At 36.6% G+C, this 15,924-nt stretch overlaps 2 protein-coding genes across 4 annotated transcripts in view; both read left to right on the plus strand.

Moving 5' to 3' along the window:
* TENT2 (terminal nucleotidyltransferase 2) overlaps positions 1-11,402 on the plus strand; it is a 38,261-nt gene extending 26,859 nt beyond the window's left edge. For all 3 annotated transcript variants that reach the window (XM_032213223.1, XM_032213221.1, XM_032213224.1), the window contains 4 exons: positions 4,642-4,778; positions 7,457-7,548; positions 9,095-9,174; positions 10,221-11,402. In XM_032213223.1, the coding sequence (XP_032069114.1) occupies positions 4,642-4,778; positions 7,457-7,548; positions 9,095-9,174; positions 10,221-10,295 (384 nt within the window). In that variant the 3' untranslated portion in view covers positions 10,296-11,402. The remainder of the gene's footprint in view (positions 1-4,641; positions 4,779-7,456; positions 7,549-9,094; positions 9,175-10,220) is intronic.
* A 3,466-nt stretch (positions 11,403-14,868) lies between these two features.
* CMYA5 (cardiomyopathy associated 5) overlaps positions 14,869-15,924 on the plus strand; it is a 64,491-nt gene continuing 63,435 nt past the window's right edge. The window contains exon 1 of the mRNA XM_032213874.1: positions 14,869-14,972. Within this exon, the coding sequence (XP_032069765.1) occupies positions 14,869-14,972 (104 nt within the window). The remainder of the gene's footprint in view (positions 14,973-15,924) is intronic.

Consider the following 15,924-nt stretch of genomic DNA (forward strand, 5'->3'; position numbering starts at 1 on the left):
TTCAACCAATTTGAAGTTATCTGTTTAGATCAGCCCAATTTGGGCATTCAGAAGGGGATTTCCCTGTGAGCATTCCCAGGAATATCCCTTATCTTCCCCACATCAATATTTCTCAAACTACATTAACTCTTTCCATTTACATACAATACATAAGATAGATTTCTTGAGGCAGGCTTGTGTGTGATTGTTCTTGCCCACATGGAAGTCAGTCACCTGAAAACTGAATAGAGCTGCATATTTCTGGTTTCTGATGTCTTCAGGATGAATTCCTGTTTGATGAACAGAAGTACAGTGATTTAGTATAAGGGTAAGATGGTTTAAGGAGGAGGGATTTAGATGCATTGAACTAGATTATAGAAGATTAGAGTGTCAGAGGACACTTGGTGGGCCATTTCAGGGAAAAGAAGGTTGAAAGTGTCAGTTTCATCTTTTGGTTGGGGGAATCTTGCCTTAAACTGTTGGTAAACACCAAATGTATATGTCTCAAAAGTGTTTTTCCAGGAGGCAACTGGCCTTTCTTTTTTTCCTTTGAAGACGTTTCACTTTTCATCCAAGAAGCTTTTTCAGCTCTGACAGGATAGTGGGGAATGGAATAGCTGAGAAAGCTTTTTGGAACTTTTGGGACAACTGTGACATGGATGACTGAGAATCTCTACAGACTTTTACCAAATTTATAAGGACAAGACCATGCCTAGCTGTGACTTTGAGAGGATGAGTAGGACCTGGTTTTGTTACCAGGACCTGATTGGGCAGCTAATATTGCTAAGAACTGCACTCATGGATTTCAGATTAATAGTAGTGGGAAGTGGATATGCTGTGGTTGACTTTCAAAGACATGTTATTTGTCGCCAGGGATTCTGCTGCTAATGTGTTTAATTTAGCCATGCCTTTATGTTAATTTAGGATTTTGTTTAGCTATAATTTATCTACATATAGCTAAACTAGAGCTATATAGGGTTAGTCAATATGTTGATTTAGGTATAATTTAGGATGCCTGTATAGTGATTTAGGCAATGGGGACAATCTAGGGATTGTGTTGTTACGCTTATTACCTTGCTATGTGGGGTAGCTTCATGGGCTCTGGACTTGATGCCAACAATAGATTTGGCATTCTCTTATTTGCTACTGCTGGGAAATTCCAGTTTTCCTATACTAAGGATTGGATCCAAGAGAGTCCAGTTTTTATAATAATCATGAGCTTATCTCAAACTACAAGTTAACCTGACATGCATATATACTTATTTATATACTTCTGTCTTATATTTGTGTTGAATCAGATTTATTTTGTTGTGTTAAATCTAGAGAAAAAGCAGATCTGAGTCTAAAACATGAAGTTATTTCTATCAGATGAAATTTCTGATTAAGTTCTATGAATTGTCACATAAATTATCTCTTCCCCTGTTTTGTACAAGTGCATTTTTAGAAGTTACACAATTGTGAGACTTTTGCGGTTATGGCTTTATGTTATAAGTAACCCCCCCCCCCTGCCCCCTGCTTATCAAGTAAAATGTTCTTAATTTGACTGTATTGTATGCTTCCTTTGGATAGGCATTTAACTAAATGCATTTGCATTTGCATTTTAGAAAATTAGAAATGAAGGCAAATTTATATTCAAGCATGGCTAGTTCTATGTCAGAACTCACAAAATGCAAGGAGACTCGTGGAGGTTTCCTGTATATATTAAAGGAGATTTATTTTTCCAGCCACCACAGTAGAAGAAACTGTTCAGCTTTCACTTTCTGCTGCTCTTATCTTGATAATTATCACCTTTAAGAACAGCTGCTGTATCCATTGTTTATATATGTGTGTGCGTTTGTTTGGGTATGTATATGTGTATATATGTATATATACATATATACACACATATTGTATATATGCATTTAGTATTGTGTACTTTCTCCTTGAGAGAGAAAAATAAACCCCTGAATTCTGCACATCACAAAGATATTAATGTCCATTTCCCCTATTGAAATTGCTTGGATACTTTGTCTTACATATTTTTCTTTATTGTATCTTTCCAAAGTTCATGATAATTTTTCTAAAGTTATTGGAAAAACCTCAATTTTTCAAATTTAACTGGGTTCATAAATCCGTCACTGGTGACATGGTATATCTTTTCACCACTTTGCAGAACAACGTAAATAAATGACAGATGCCAAAACGATCAGTTGTTAAGCTAACATAATTTTATGTTAATCGCCAAGCAGGAACTAATAGCTTCTGAATCATCACAAGGTCATCAATTTGGTGTTGTATTCTTATCTCAAAATGGAATGGCATAATGAAAGGAATAGTGGTGTTGTCCACTGGCGGCCTGTGGAACTGGCAGCAGAGTCGGATAGTGAGGAGGTTGGGGAGGAACAGGGGCCAGTCCTGATGAGGGCTGAGGAAAGCTCAGACAAGGGCTCTGCATCTGAGGCAGAGAGGGAGCTAGACAGCAGCGAGGCAGAGGAACAGCTGGAGTCTGTTCCCAGGGTGCGCATGCACAGACCTGTCAGAAGACAAGAACAACTAAGAAAACAGGGTCGACTCGAGTAAAGCCACACCTTGGAGGAGATTGGCCCCTCCCATAGGAAACAAAAGAGGAACAAACGGAGAGTGGGCTTTTGTGGGAAACAATTCGTTCATCGGTCTGGAAAGTTCTGTTTGTGAGAGATTTGGACACTAGTTATCTGGCAACACACCTAACGACATAAGGTGCATTTGGATAAACATTCCTCTGAAAGATTGATAAGCCTTGCTGACTGTGAATGAAAGGCATTCACAGTTGTGTAAATAAAAGAGGTTTTGTTGGGACTAAGACTTTGCTCTTGATTTCTAAGGAAGCCTGGGTCAGATCAAATAGCTTTAAAGTACGGCAAAAATGTTGTTTATATTAAAGCAAAAAAATTGTTTTTAAATTCAGTTATCTTCTGTTGGCCTTGGCTTTGTCACTCCTTGCTGTAGTACATTGAGTAGTGAAGAACCTTTCAGAGGTGTCCTTTACCTCTAGAATGCTGTGTAATTAATTAATGACATTGTTTAAGTTACTGCTTAATTTTTCAGTTCAGCTGAAACAATTGTTATGAACATTTGATAACAACTTTGATTTGTGACATGCAAATGAACCAGAATGGTAGTTTAGAATTGATTCTTCCTATCACTACCTTTTTCAGAAAAGCTTATTTGAGGTGTAAAGATTTAATTCAGGATTGGTGTCGGCAGGTTGAATATTAGATTGCTCAATCAAAATAAAAATGCATTTATTGTCTGGGATACATTATATATATGGCACAGGACCAGGTTTTAATTTATTTTATTTATATATTTAATGTATATAGTCGCTCAACTCAGAATCCAAGGGATTCTGAGCAGGACCACATCTCCGTAACATCACCTATCTACCTATCAGGCCAGATAGGGTGATCATGTTCCTACTCCTTCCCTTACACATTGTCATCTTATGGGAAGTGGGCCTTTTCCATGGCAGCCCCAGCCCTGAGGAACATCCTTTCCCCTGAGGTGTGGTAGGTCCGTACCTTCCAAGCCTTCCAAAAAGTACCTAAGATCTGACTATTCCCCAAGCACTGGAATAGGGTGAAGTGGAAGAGAGGATTTAACAAGGAATTGCATGTGGAAGCTAAATTTTTGTGCTTAGATTTTTTCATGTATATTGTTTTAATACGTATATGCATTTGTTTTTATTATTGATGTTTTAATTATTGATTGGAAACCACCCAGAGTCTGATATAAGATGGGCAGCTACATAAATGTTTCAAATAAATATTTAAAGCTTTAACTACCCAAGACAGAAATTAAATATTGCAAGGAGATTCCTAAACTACCTCTTTCCCTTAGCCATGTTTTAAGTGTATTATTGAGTTTTATTCCAATCAGAAAACATGATGTTAAAAGTTTTGATTTTAATGCAGTTTGTCAGAAAAGTTAATTAAAGTAAAATCAATAAACCACCATCAAGCCATCATCGCTCTCTAGAAATATTTGTCATTTGAATCCTAATGCTCTGCAGAGAAACTCAGATGTGCATATATGAAGATTTCTTGTTCAGGTGGATGCTGGGTTGTATTCCAGCACTTTGTTCTCCTGTTTCATTTTAAGGAGCATTTCTAATTACCAGGCAGCATAACCAACCTTTTCCTTATTTGCTATATAAATCAGCAAAAGAATCCAATTAAATGTGTACAATTTTCTTTGCATTAAAAAAGAAGTAACTTAGGTTGGCAGGTAATGCTCCAAAGCCTGAAGATTTAGGAAATTTATGAATGGCAGGATGATAACCAAAACCAACTAAAAGCTGGTATTCCAGAACTTTCAGAAATCTTTCAACTTCTCTCTTGCACAGACTTTGTACCTTTTTCCACAGCATTGTGTAATATGAAGATTAGAAAAGAAGCAGGCAATAACATGCTAAAAATGATTAATATTATTTATTTTGTAGATGAGAGACTTGCGTATTGATTTTTTAAGAGTCTGATCAAATTGGCACATTAGCTAAAGTAGAGGTTCTCTATGTGAGTAGAATTGGTTTGTATGTCAGATGGATGTTTACTTTTGAAAATATCTGAACGGATTATAGACAACATCATCTTTTAGTCCATAAATTGGACTTTAGCTTCTACTTTTGTTTCTTTGTCTTTACAGGGATCTTTTGATCCTACTATGCAGCTGCATCTTGTGCATCGAGCACCGTGCACCATCCCTCCTTACGTTTCAAAAAACCAATCTACACTTGGAGAGCTATTGCTAGGCTTCCTGAAATACTACGCTACAGAATTTGAGTGAGTGATCAACCTTTCATTTTAACAAATCCTCTGGTTGCTTTGTTCTGCTCTGGTTGCAATTTATATAGAGGAGTTCCAAATCCTCTCTATTTTCATTTAAGGAGCAAAGGGTTCCTTTTTGGTAATTTGTTTATAATGGTAAAAGAAATGTGTATAGAGATAAGCTAAACGCTTGCATGTACAAAGCAGTCTTAAAATGTACAACATAATCTACCCTCTTTCCCCCAAAATAAGACCTCCCCATATAATAAGCCCAATCAGGCTAAAGTAAGCCCTCCCCCCAAACTAATCCCTCCCTGAAAATATTGCAATGCAGCAGCAGCCATGAGGTGACCATGCTCTCCACCTACTGCACCTAAAAAATAATAAGACCGCCCCCAAAATAAGGCCAAGCGCTTATTTCGGGGGGGCAAAAGAAAATAAGACCCTTTCTTAATTTCGGGGAAACACAGTACTAGTTAGATTACACAATCTCTGGTTCAGATTTCTATGGAGATTCTCAGTCATCCAGATGGTTGTCCGAAAGGTGCTTTTTCAAAAGGCAACTGGACTTTTTTTTTGTTTCTTTGAAGATGTTTTACTTCTCATCCAAGAAGTTTCTACAGCTTTCTAGTCGACTGCCAGTCTTTTTATTGCTTGTAAATAAATTCCGCAGAACGGTGTGGGAAGTGACCAGTATTTTCAGGACTAGCTTTACGTTTATAAACTTCTTGGAGTTTGTAACATTCCTCTGTGCTTTGAATAGGAGATAGGAAAATTATGTCTCCTAGAAGGATTTTGATCAAATTTGAAGGAGACAGATATGAAGAATAGACAGGAAATGCAGTCTTTGCAGTGCTCCAGTTTCTGGAGAAGTCAGGAGGGCAGAGGATGTGCTGCATGAAGCTAACAGAAAGTGCCCAGACCTAGGCAGGGCATTCTTCAGAGCTGGGATGAGTTATAGTAGCTGCTAGTCACTTCAAGACTGACAGCTGGGCAGTCTACGGCTCAGACAGGACAATTACTGATGCCACATCTGTATGGGAGAAAATGTTCGCTACCTTGTATACAAAGAGATACCCCAACCTTTTCCTGCGTTAGTGGGATAGCAAAGATTTTATGGTTTCAAAACTGATCAAGAAATGGCTGGTTCAAGGCTAAGAAAACAGGTGGCTGGCAATAACCTCAGACACATGGATTAAATCTGGAATTTCCAGGAAAAAAACACACTCGGTAAAACTAGAACACGTGCTTTTGAAGGAATTAGGATTTCATTTCTGTCTGCAAGTACACCAATATATTATACATATATTGGGTTGTGTTTGAGGAAATTGGTATCTTTTGTGATTTTAAAACAATAACTTGAAATTTCATTCGTAATACATCAGCTTGTGCTTGGAACATTGTAGCTTTTATGAAATTGGGCCATCTTCCAATGAAGGGCCAAAACACTTTTTACACTCAATTCTATATGAATAGCAAGTGGCACTGTTAGAATTGTTTCTTTTTTTCTTTTTCAACCATTTATTTACCAGAATAATGTCCGAGCCTAATCTAATTAACATGCCAGGATAAGGGAGTCGATATCTGGTGGGGTACTTATTGGAAGATGCATGATGGCAGCAGGATCTTCCATGTTGCACTACTCCAAAACAGCAGACAGACTCCCATGTGAAGATTCAGAGGGTTTCTAAGACTTCTGGGCATCTACCCTTAGGGTTTAAGTCTTTATTTTTAAAACAAAAGTATTGTCTTGTGCCTTGTACACACAGGCATAGGCATATATTTTTCCCTGTTTTCTAAACATTTCTAAACTTGTTTAGCGAAGGTAATAGAGGCTTGCTTGTGGTTTTTATTTCTAGCTTCTGGGCTTAGATTAGAATGGGATGGGATTCTCTAGAGATCTGCTGGGATCTTACTGGGAAGAAATGTATGTTACTGGGAAGAAATGTTTACCTGCCTACCATTAGAAAACTTCTTGAGGGACAACTTGTCACATTACGAAATTGTTGTGCCTGCAGCCAGGGCATCCAGTCCAGCCACCACAATATGACCCACTGACCACTTCAGTTAAAGAAAATAAGATGCTTAATTGATTATATAGTGCCCTTTGATTCAATCATAAGCTGAGGACTGCACTTAGAAAAAAGGGAATCCCAGAATATCTCATTCTCCTCCTTAGAAATTCAGGACTAAAGGCCAGTTCTCCCCTCCCCCTAGTCCGATGGAATTTTAATTCAGCAGCCTTGTACGTGATTTACTTCCTCTTCCTGGACCCAACCATCGTATTTCTATTTCTGAGGGACAGAGATAAGAACTTGTGTTAAAGTCCAACTTTTCTAGAATGGTAGTCCACTCTAATATTTAATAGCAATAGCAATAAGACTTATATACCGTTTCATAGTGCTTTTACAGCTCTCTCTAAGCGGTTTACAGAATCAGCATATTGCCCCCAACAATCTGGGTCCTCATTTTACCCACCTCAGATGGATGGAAGGCCAAGTCAACCTTGAGCCGGTGAGATTTGAACTGCTGAACTGCAGCTAGCAGTCAGCTGAAGTAGCCTGCAGTACTGCACTCTAACCACTGTGTCATCTCAGCTTAAAAATCATCCCCCAATGGCTTTTACATGACAATTTACATATCACATTTTATTCAAACATTTTAGACAACAATTTTCCCTTTTTGTTTGCTAGTTGGAACAATAAAATGATTTCCGTTCGTGAAGGCAAAGCTATTCCAAGACCGGATGGTATTGAATGGAGAAACAAATTCATATGCATAGAAGGTAAATACTACATCCTTGTCATAGTTTATGTTTCCTAGAACTATATATTCTCTGCTGGTATAAAGTCATTTTTTAGTTTTTTTATTTAATTTTTTTTGTAATTATAATTTTTATAATTTTTATTTTTGCTTCTGGGTGAGCGTAGCTCACTCTGGGACTCATGGGCATTACATCAAGGATGAGAGAGGATTTTGCACCTTATTTTTTTTTCTTTTTGATGCCTTGATTGTGGGCAACTGCATGGACTACTCCTTAAAGTTTTCTTGGCATGGTTTTATTTCAGACGTGGTTTGGCATTGCCTCTTTCCTAGGGCTAAGAGAGAGTGACTGGCGTGTTTTATGCTTAAGGCGGGATTAGAACTCACAGTCCTCCCAATTTCTAGCCTGATGCCTTAACCTCTACACCAAGTGGCTCCTTTGTAGCTTTGTTGTGCTTTATTTAAATTGCCCCAAATGGAAAATTTGGGGATGTTTGCAGAGAGGTGCTGAGAGTAATATCTAGGTCTTCGACTGCCTACTTCTACATTATATGGACATGGTATGAGGAACCTCAGGCTTATATATTCTTTCCCTGTGTGTGATTAGGAGTTTAGTATTTAGTATTTTAATATTTTGATTTGTGGAAATCACTGTTTATCATTTTATTAAACAAGCTAATTATATTCCTATCTGTTAATTTGTTTTATAATAATAATAATAATAATAATAATAATAATAATAATAATAATAATGTATTTATCCAAAATAAAAACAGCCCTTCACTAAAGAAAGTCAGAAGCAATATATAACACATGCCAAATTTTGATGTGGGAAGAGAACATTCTGGAAAACTCTGAAATGCCCCCCTTTCCTCCAGACAATATTGAATCGTTTTACAATCCCAGGGGTGGTTTCAGGAACTTAATCCTCCAAACCAGAAGCATGTTCAGAACATTCCAAATTGTTCCAATTTCAGAGGTTTTACTTCTTGAAATCACCAAGCCATTCCCAGAAAGCCCGGAATGGGACAGGGTTCAGCATTGTCCCAAGGGATGTTGAATTGACCATGCCACTGCTGGTTATAAATAATTTCTGGAGAACTTTCATGAAAGCCATGCTTTCACCTATTTATAGAAGGTCTTATGTGTGGGAGCTATATATTCCTATAAAGTTGTACACCACTCTTTAAAAGTGGTTTCATTTTTGCTCTGCTTTCAACTGTTGAAGTAGTGATTTTTTTGCTAGAAATGTCTTTTTAATAATAAACTAGCAAAAAAAATTAAATCTTTCTAAATGTGCACTAATTAAAATTCTGTCTTTAAGGATAGATGTAATCAAGGGATATGTAATCAGTTAATAAAATGCACTGAAAAAGATTATATTGATCTTTCCTTGCAAAATAAAATATATTAAGTTTAAAAACAGCATTGTGAAAATAGTTTCAAATAATGTCAATTATTCCAACAGGATTTTCCATAGGTGTACAGTTATAGAACTGCTTCTTTATACATATAGATACATTGATATGTAAATATAAATAAAATAATACATAATTCATTTTTTCCAGAACCTTTTGATAGAACAAATACTGCTAGAGCAGTACATGAAAAACAGAAGTTTGACGTGATCACAGATGAATTTCAAAAGGTAAAAGTACATACAATCTAATAAAATGTTTTAAGTTATTTGTGTGTAACAATTGTTCCAAGAAAAAAAATTGCCTGTAATAGGCACAATGTATATATCTATTCTCTTCATTTTTTAACACTTTGCTTTTCTTAAATGCAACTTGTATTTCCAAAAAGTTACTCCACTATACCTGACAAATGTGTTTCATTGTTGGAGTTTTCTTTCAATATGGTAGTTTTATGACAAACAGTTTTCTTCAGAGGACAAAAAAAACAAAACATGCCAATCAATCCAAAAGCAGTCCAAAATTCTCTGGATTGTGGCATCGTTATTTTAGTTGTAAGCCTGTCACAGTAAATTCCTCTTTAATATACTTTGTTTTTTCTTAGATTGACTCTTAAGAATTGCTTAAGTAGTTACTTTGGCATCTTGTTCAGCTGTCGATTGATTTTTATTTACAAAGAGGAAATGTGTGAAGAGCTGACAATGAGGAATTCATTCTGTCAGTAATCAGTCAGTCAGTCAAGATCTTGCCTTTTGTTCATATTCCTCTTTTCCCACGTGTTCAATGGGCTGAGTAAAAAATTACTGACCCAAGACACCTTATGGTTGGACTTGAAGTGGAGACTTTCTGTTGCCAGGATTAGGGTTAGGCAATAAGTGATATCCTCTCTTAAAACCTGAATTTCTAAATTGAAGTAATTTTTCCTGTACAATTCTGAATCCATAGAACTGAAAAGTTCTTTGTTTTTTAATTACATTACAGTTACAGTTTAATTACAAAACTACATTTTGTATCTGTTTCGATTGGCTGTAATCCATTTTGGGAAGATAATTGTAGGGCAGAGCAGAAAGCTATAATATATTTTAAAAATCTCCTTTCAAAATCATGAAATTTTGCTTCTCAGAAACTTTAAGAGTTTTTAATAAAGGAAACATTTAATGCATTTTTATATGTCTTTATTGTTATTCTGAGTCTTAATATTCTTTTGATGTTGTAGTATGATTTTAAAAGTATGGCTATACTGAACTAACATAATTGTATGATCTGTTCTATCCCATAGTCATGGCAAAGGCTGAGAGACAGGAAGGATTTGAACTGCATACTACCTGTAAGAGGAATTATACAAAAAAGATGATTGGCCTCACTAACTGGACTTTTCTGAAATACAGCATATAAATACATGAAATGCCCGGGATGTGATTTTTCTCCCTTCCCTGCTGCACTTTTTTTAAGAAGATATTTTTCTTTCAGGTTTTTGGTAGGAAAATTTTTTGTAAGAATTCAAAGAAGATTGCAAACTTTATGACATTATATCAATTGAACACTGGCTTCTGGAATTATTAAATCAGTGACCAATAAAGAAACTACTGCTGTAATACGAATTTTGCAAAATCTGTTGCAGTTTGATTTCCTGTTACTATGTATTGTAGTAGTTTATGCATCCACACTAAATACTGAAGCAGAAAGATGAATGTATGACAGCCAGCAGTGATATTTTTAAAAAAAATGGTGTACTTTTCCATAAGAGTAAGAAGTACAAACCAGTAAGCTCTGCTTTACAACTACTAATTATGATATGCACTTTAGCTCATTCCAATTTTAATACCATAGTAATAAATACCAGCTTTTAAGCAATATTAACAACTTGGTCCTGATTATTCCTACCGATCCAGGCTGATTCTCATTGAAATCATGACTTGTATCTGGCCTATGCTAATTGCATACAAGAATCTATTTTATTAGATGCTGCTGTATACAAGAACAAAAATCTTCACAAAGAAAAGTAAATATTGAGAAAAATATATATATTTATTTTGATTTGATATTTCCCAAATATGTAGACTTTTATCACAGGAAACATTCAGTAATAAGAGGCCCTAGCCTCTTATTAGGTCCCAAATATGCAATTACTGTCTTTTTGAAGAATTTCTATCTGGGGAACCTTAGTTGAAATTTTATAACTAGAGTTCAGTAATATTTAGGCTGTAGTGTCAGATTACTATATTCTAGTGGTCGTGTACAGTAGTGCCTTTCCGAGGGAGTAAAAATTAAAAACAAAAAAAGGCCTAGGTACTGCAGATCTGATTTTTTTTTGTCCTTTCCTTTTTCTTTTTACAAAATGAAGTAGCAGGAGTTTGTTACTCTTTTCAGTCCAGAGGTAGCTTTAAACTATTATGAAGCAGATGGAAAGCAAGCACAATCAAGAGTGATGGTCCTCTTAATTGCACTTCTAAAATAATATGAAAAAAAAATGAAAACCTGCAAAGGTGGTACTGCTGCCTGTACATCCCAGCTATATAAAATCCTCGTATCACAATAAGAAGTGTCCTCTGCATTTCTTCATATGCTTTGCTCCGATGTGGATCTGCTCTCAGTCAGGCTTTCAACATTTTCTTTCTGTATCAATAATGTACTGATGATTGCTAATCGTAACTGCTACAATAAAGTTATTTTTATTTTTGTTTCTATGTAAATATTAGAACCGCTATATAACTTGAGATTTAAAACAAATCTTAAATTTTAACTTTTTTTCTAAAAAAGTTTAGGACTTCTTTTAGATCTGCTGTAGCACAATTTGTGCCTCTTATATTTATTGCAGACCAAGTAATATGTTAACAAATAATTACTTTTCATTGGTGTCAACCTTGCTTTTTTTTTAAAGTTTAAACATTTTATTGTGTTAAGTGGAATAAAGTTACTCTGTTGAAAATAAAGCAGTTTTGTTATATGGACTTGTTTTCTTTCAGTCAGCTGTTTAATTTCTTTTTCCTTTTCTTAGCTTAAGCTATTAAGGTAATCATGCATAGCCTTGTACAATTCTGTCATTTGTGACCTTAGTACAGTATATTAAAACATTGCACATCAGATTTGTGCAATCCTTGGACTTTAGTGTGCACAAACATACTACCTCTATGCAACACTTAAAGGAGCTGTGGCTTTTTCCCAGATTTGGATGATGGTTTTAAGGAGTTGCAGAAAGATGTTAAATTTACATCCTCCTGCATCCAAAGGGCTACACAGTGCAACATCTTGGCAGTGAACTTCCACTTTGTATTGTGAATGCAGAAAAAACAACCTGCAGCTTCAGTTAATTTCACCAAACCCTTAGAGCAATTTCACAACTTTGGGCAAATCGTTTTAGAACTCTGCCAAGAGTGATTTCCCTGGTAGCTTACTGCTTGGAAGAAAGGTTAAAAAAAAACCTATTACCTCAAAGAGCTGTTTCTCTCCCTCCCTAAAAGTGACCCCACTTTTAAATTTGGCTATTTCCTGTTTCATTATAGGTTCTGGATTCATCAGTCACAAGGTGTACTAGCTTTTCTCTGAGGGCACCTAGCTGCTTGAAAGTAAAAGGGAATTGTGTGTGAAAGAGGCAACAGAGGCAGAGGCAGTACTATTGCCAAATGGTCCAGGCAAATTGCATGGCTGATGTTTGCATATCCAATTAACATTTGTTATACTAGGTGAATTTAGATCTAAATATTGGTTTTCAGGTTTCTACATTAACAATCACCGATAAGCCAAAATCCACAGAACCAGATTTCCCTAATAGTCCAGTACATCTGGGGATATTTGTATGTAGAGCGGAAAAATGACCTGCCAGAATGTTCTCTTATAAGAGTTAACATTTTCTGCAAGTAAGGAACTTTTTTATTTTCAAAGTTATGGCTTTACAGACCAATAAGAAAGGTTGCTGAATTTATACAATGCTGTGCTACCTATTCACAGTTTTGCAGGGGGGAAAAATCATTCCCAAGATTAAGGAGCAAAGAGTACCTATCATCATGTAGTCATAGGCTTGGACTCGGCCAAGAAACATAACTTTTTCTAGTGAATGACTTGGAAAGACAATTTGAATTACAACACACACTTTTTATTTTAGAGGCTATATGCAAAGGAAAGGATTGATTGTGTATTTAAATTGATCACATGACCTGGGCTCCACCAACCTATTTCAAAAACAGCCCCAAAAGCATTCTTAAAAACGAATAGTTCTTTGGACTACTGACCTTAGGGAAGCAGTTGCAGCCTAAGTGTCCACCCTGATTGGTGATCTGTTTTGGAACAGACTATTTACACCAATATGTCATTTGATACACTACTCGGTATCATTTGTGAAAAAAGAAATGAAAAAATACGCAGGGTTTCTATCAAATGAGTAGTCTATCAAATGACATTCACCCCCCCCCTTTCTGGACAAATGATTAAAATATATAAATATAATGAATTCAGTTATTCCTCCATTTTTGTAATTCCTCTGTCACATAAAACATGTTCTATTTGTACCTTTTTTGTTAAGGACTCAAGAAACTACACAAGGTTGCGGAGACTTTGGATCTTCATGTCCGACTCTTTCATTCTATAAGGTCATGCTCATGCCTGGTAGAAAGTTGGAAATTGTTGCCCTTTCATTTGTTATGTACAATTCCTCAAGGAAGCGGTAAATTCAGACGGTAAGAAATATGATGGCCCTTAATGTTGTTTAACCTGATTAGTTACCCGATTAACAAAGCTGGGCTTGGAAGAGCGATCTTTGTTGCAGTTCAATGTTCACTTTACTGCTCTATTTTTGCATCTTTTCATTTTCCAGTAAGAATGAGAGATGGAAACTTAAACTGCATTCAGCAGTAGCCTTAGTCATCAAAATGGTGGGGTGTTTTAACTGGGTATAAGGTAACTTGGAACTCTCAGCTTCCATATTGATTTTAAGTTCCAAGAACCAGAGAGGAACCTAGGAAGAAAGAACAAATAATTTTCAGTTGAATATCCAAATGTACCTGAGTAAAGAACATTATTAGCCTCCTAATTGAAGAGAGTGATCAATAACAAGATTGTTTCCTCAAGAATGCAGAACCTCACCCTCATTAACAGCAGCTTCAGTTGGCTCTTGCATATTGCTTAGCTACAACCAAATAGGACATGGGAAAATCTGAAAAAGAGCAAGCAAGCGCATATGAAGAGTGACCCATTTCAGTAGGTTGTTGATTCGCTGAGGTGGCGCAGTGGTTAGGGTGCAGTACTGCAGGCTACTTCAGCTGACTGCAGTTCTGCAGTTCAGCTGTTCAAATCTCACCGGCTCAGAGTTGACTCAGCCTTCCATCCTTCCGAGGTGGGTAAAATGAAGACCCGGATTGTTGTTGGGGGCAATATGCTGACTCTATAAACCACTTAGAGAGGGCTGAAAGCCCTATGAAGCAGTTAGATAAGTCTAACTGCTATTGCTAACTGCTATTGCTATTGATTCATTGCTGGACAAGGGGAAATTAATGAAAAAGTTTGGGAGACTATATGAAGTTTTTAGGAACGACAGGGTAGAAATGGCAATCGCCTCAATCCAGCAAGAGAATTTGCAATGTTGGTTTGAGGTTAGCTGGACCAGTCGTCCCTTGATTTTGATATATATGAGAAATTCTATTTGCTACTAAAGGCCTAATGATGGCCTGTGACTAAACCAGGATCAAGATCTGTGACATCAGAGCTGCCTTCAGTTTAGAGTCTGTTTTGACCCTAGAAACAAGGTGGTGTTAGGACCCAGCATTCAGTTCAAGGTGGCAGTAGCAGTTTGTTTCAACTTTCTGTTCTATTTAAAGACCTCTCCTGAGTCAGGAGAGCCACTAAGCTGTGGTGGGTGACAGTTTGCTTCTGGCAACTCTGGAGAATATCAAGTAGAAGGGAGAAAACCTAGCAGAGGAACTACCTGGGGAGAAATGGAGGCAGACTGCATCTCAGAATGTGATGAATCACTTGATATTTCTGTGGAAGATGAAGAGGAGGAAGAGGATGGGTCACAGGGTGAAGAATTTAATAACAGGTATTGTTCTTCAAAGAAAATAAAAACTATCCATGCCACATTGAGAAATTTTGGGAAACCGGTCAAGGAGCAAGAGCTTTATGCAAATGCAGTGAGCCTTAGTGGAAATAAAGTGTGAAGAATGAGAGGGATTTTCATGGTAAATGTAAATGTAGCCGGTTGTGTTTTTGTCTGCACCAAAGGCATTTTTCTATTTAAAGATCTGACGTTGAGCCCTTAGATTTGGCATCTCCTCCTCCTCCTCCTCCTCCTCCTCCTCCTCCTCCTCCTCCTCCTCCTCCTCCTCCTCCTTCTTCCTCCCCAGCTGGGCTGTCAATGCAACTCAATCACATTTACTATGAGATATACATGTGTACAGGAGAAAAATGTACATGTGTAAAATGACAGAGAGTAAAAGAAAGACTTGAATTTGTTCAATGAAAATTATGAGGAGCTTCTGGGTGATTACAAATGGGGAAGAAGTTTGAAGTCAAAGGATCACTAACTTTTAGGGAATTGCATTTACATTTCTGTTTGGAGTCTGTAACCACTTACTTCCCGGCACGTTGTGCGTGGCTTGCTTAGTCTGGTAGTATCTGAGCACCACTGCAGTTTTATGGAGGAGTTTGAAACATACAACAATTTTAACATTTAAAGAAAGATAATGTTTAGAAAAGAACATTGAATAAATGGGCTTGAACCATAGATCCAGATTCTAACCAATATCTAAAAGAGAGGTGGGCTCCATATTGATATGCACGTTCTGATATACACTCTGTAAAACACATAATATGTAAAATCAGCATGGCCAGAATTTTGTGTGTGTGTGTGTGTGTGTGTGTGTGTGTGTGTAAAATAATAGAGTTGGAAGACAACTTTGAAAGTCATATGTTCAAAATCCTGCTCAAATTAGGAATTACGAAGACTACAGTATAGTCTTCCTGGCAAATGGCCAACCTCAGTTTAAATTTTT

This window comes from Thamnophis elegans, chromosome 3 (assembly GCF_009769535.1).
Source record: "Thamnophis elegans isolate rThaEle1 chromosome 3, rThaEle1.pri, whole genome shotgun sequence".
In the NCBI taxonomy this organism is placed as follows: Eukaryota; Metazoa; Chordata; class Lepidosauria; order Squamata; family Colubridae; genus Thamnophis; species Thamnophis elegans.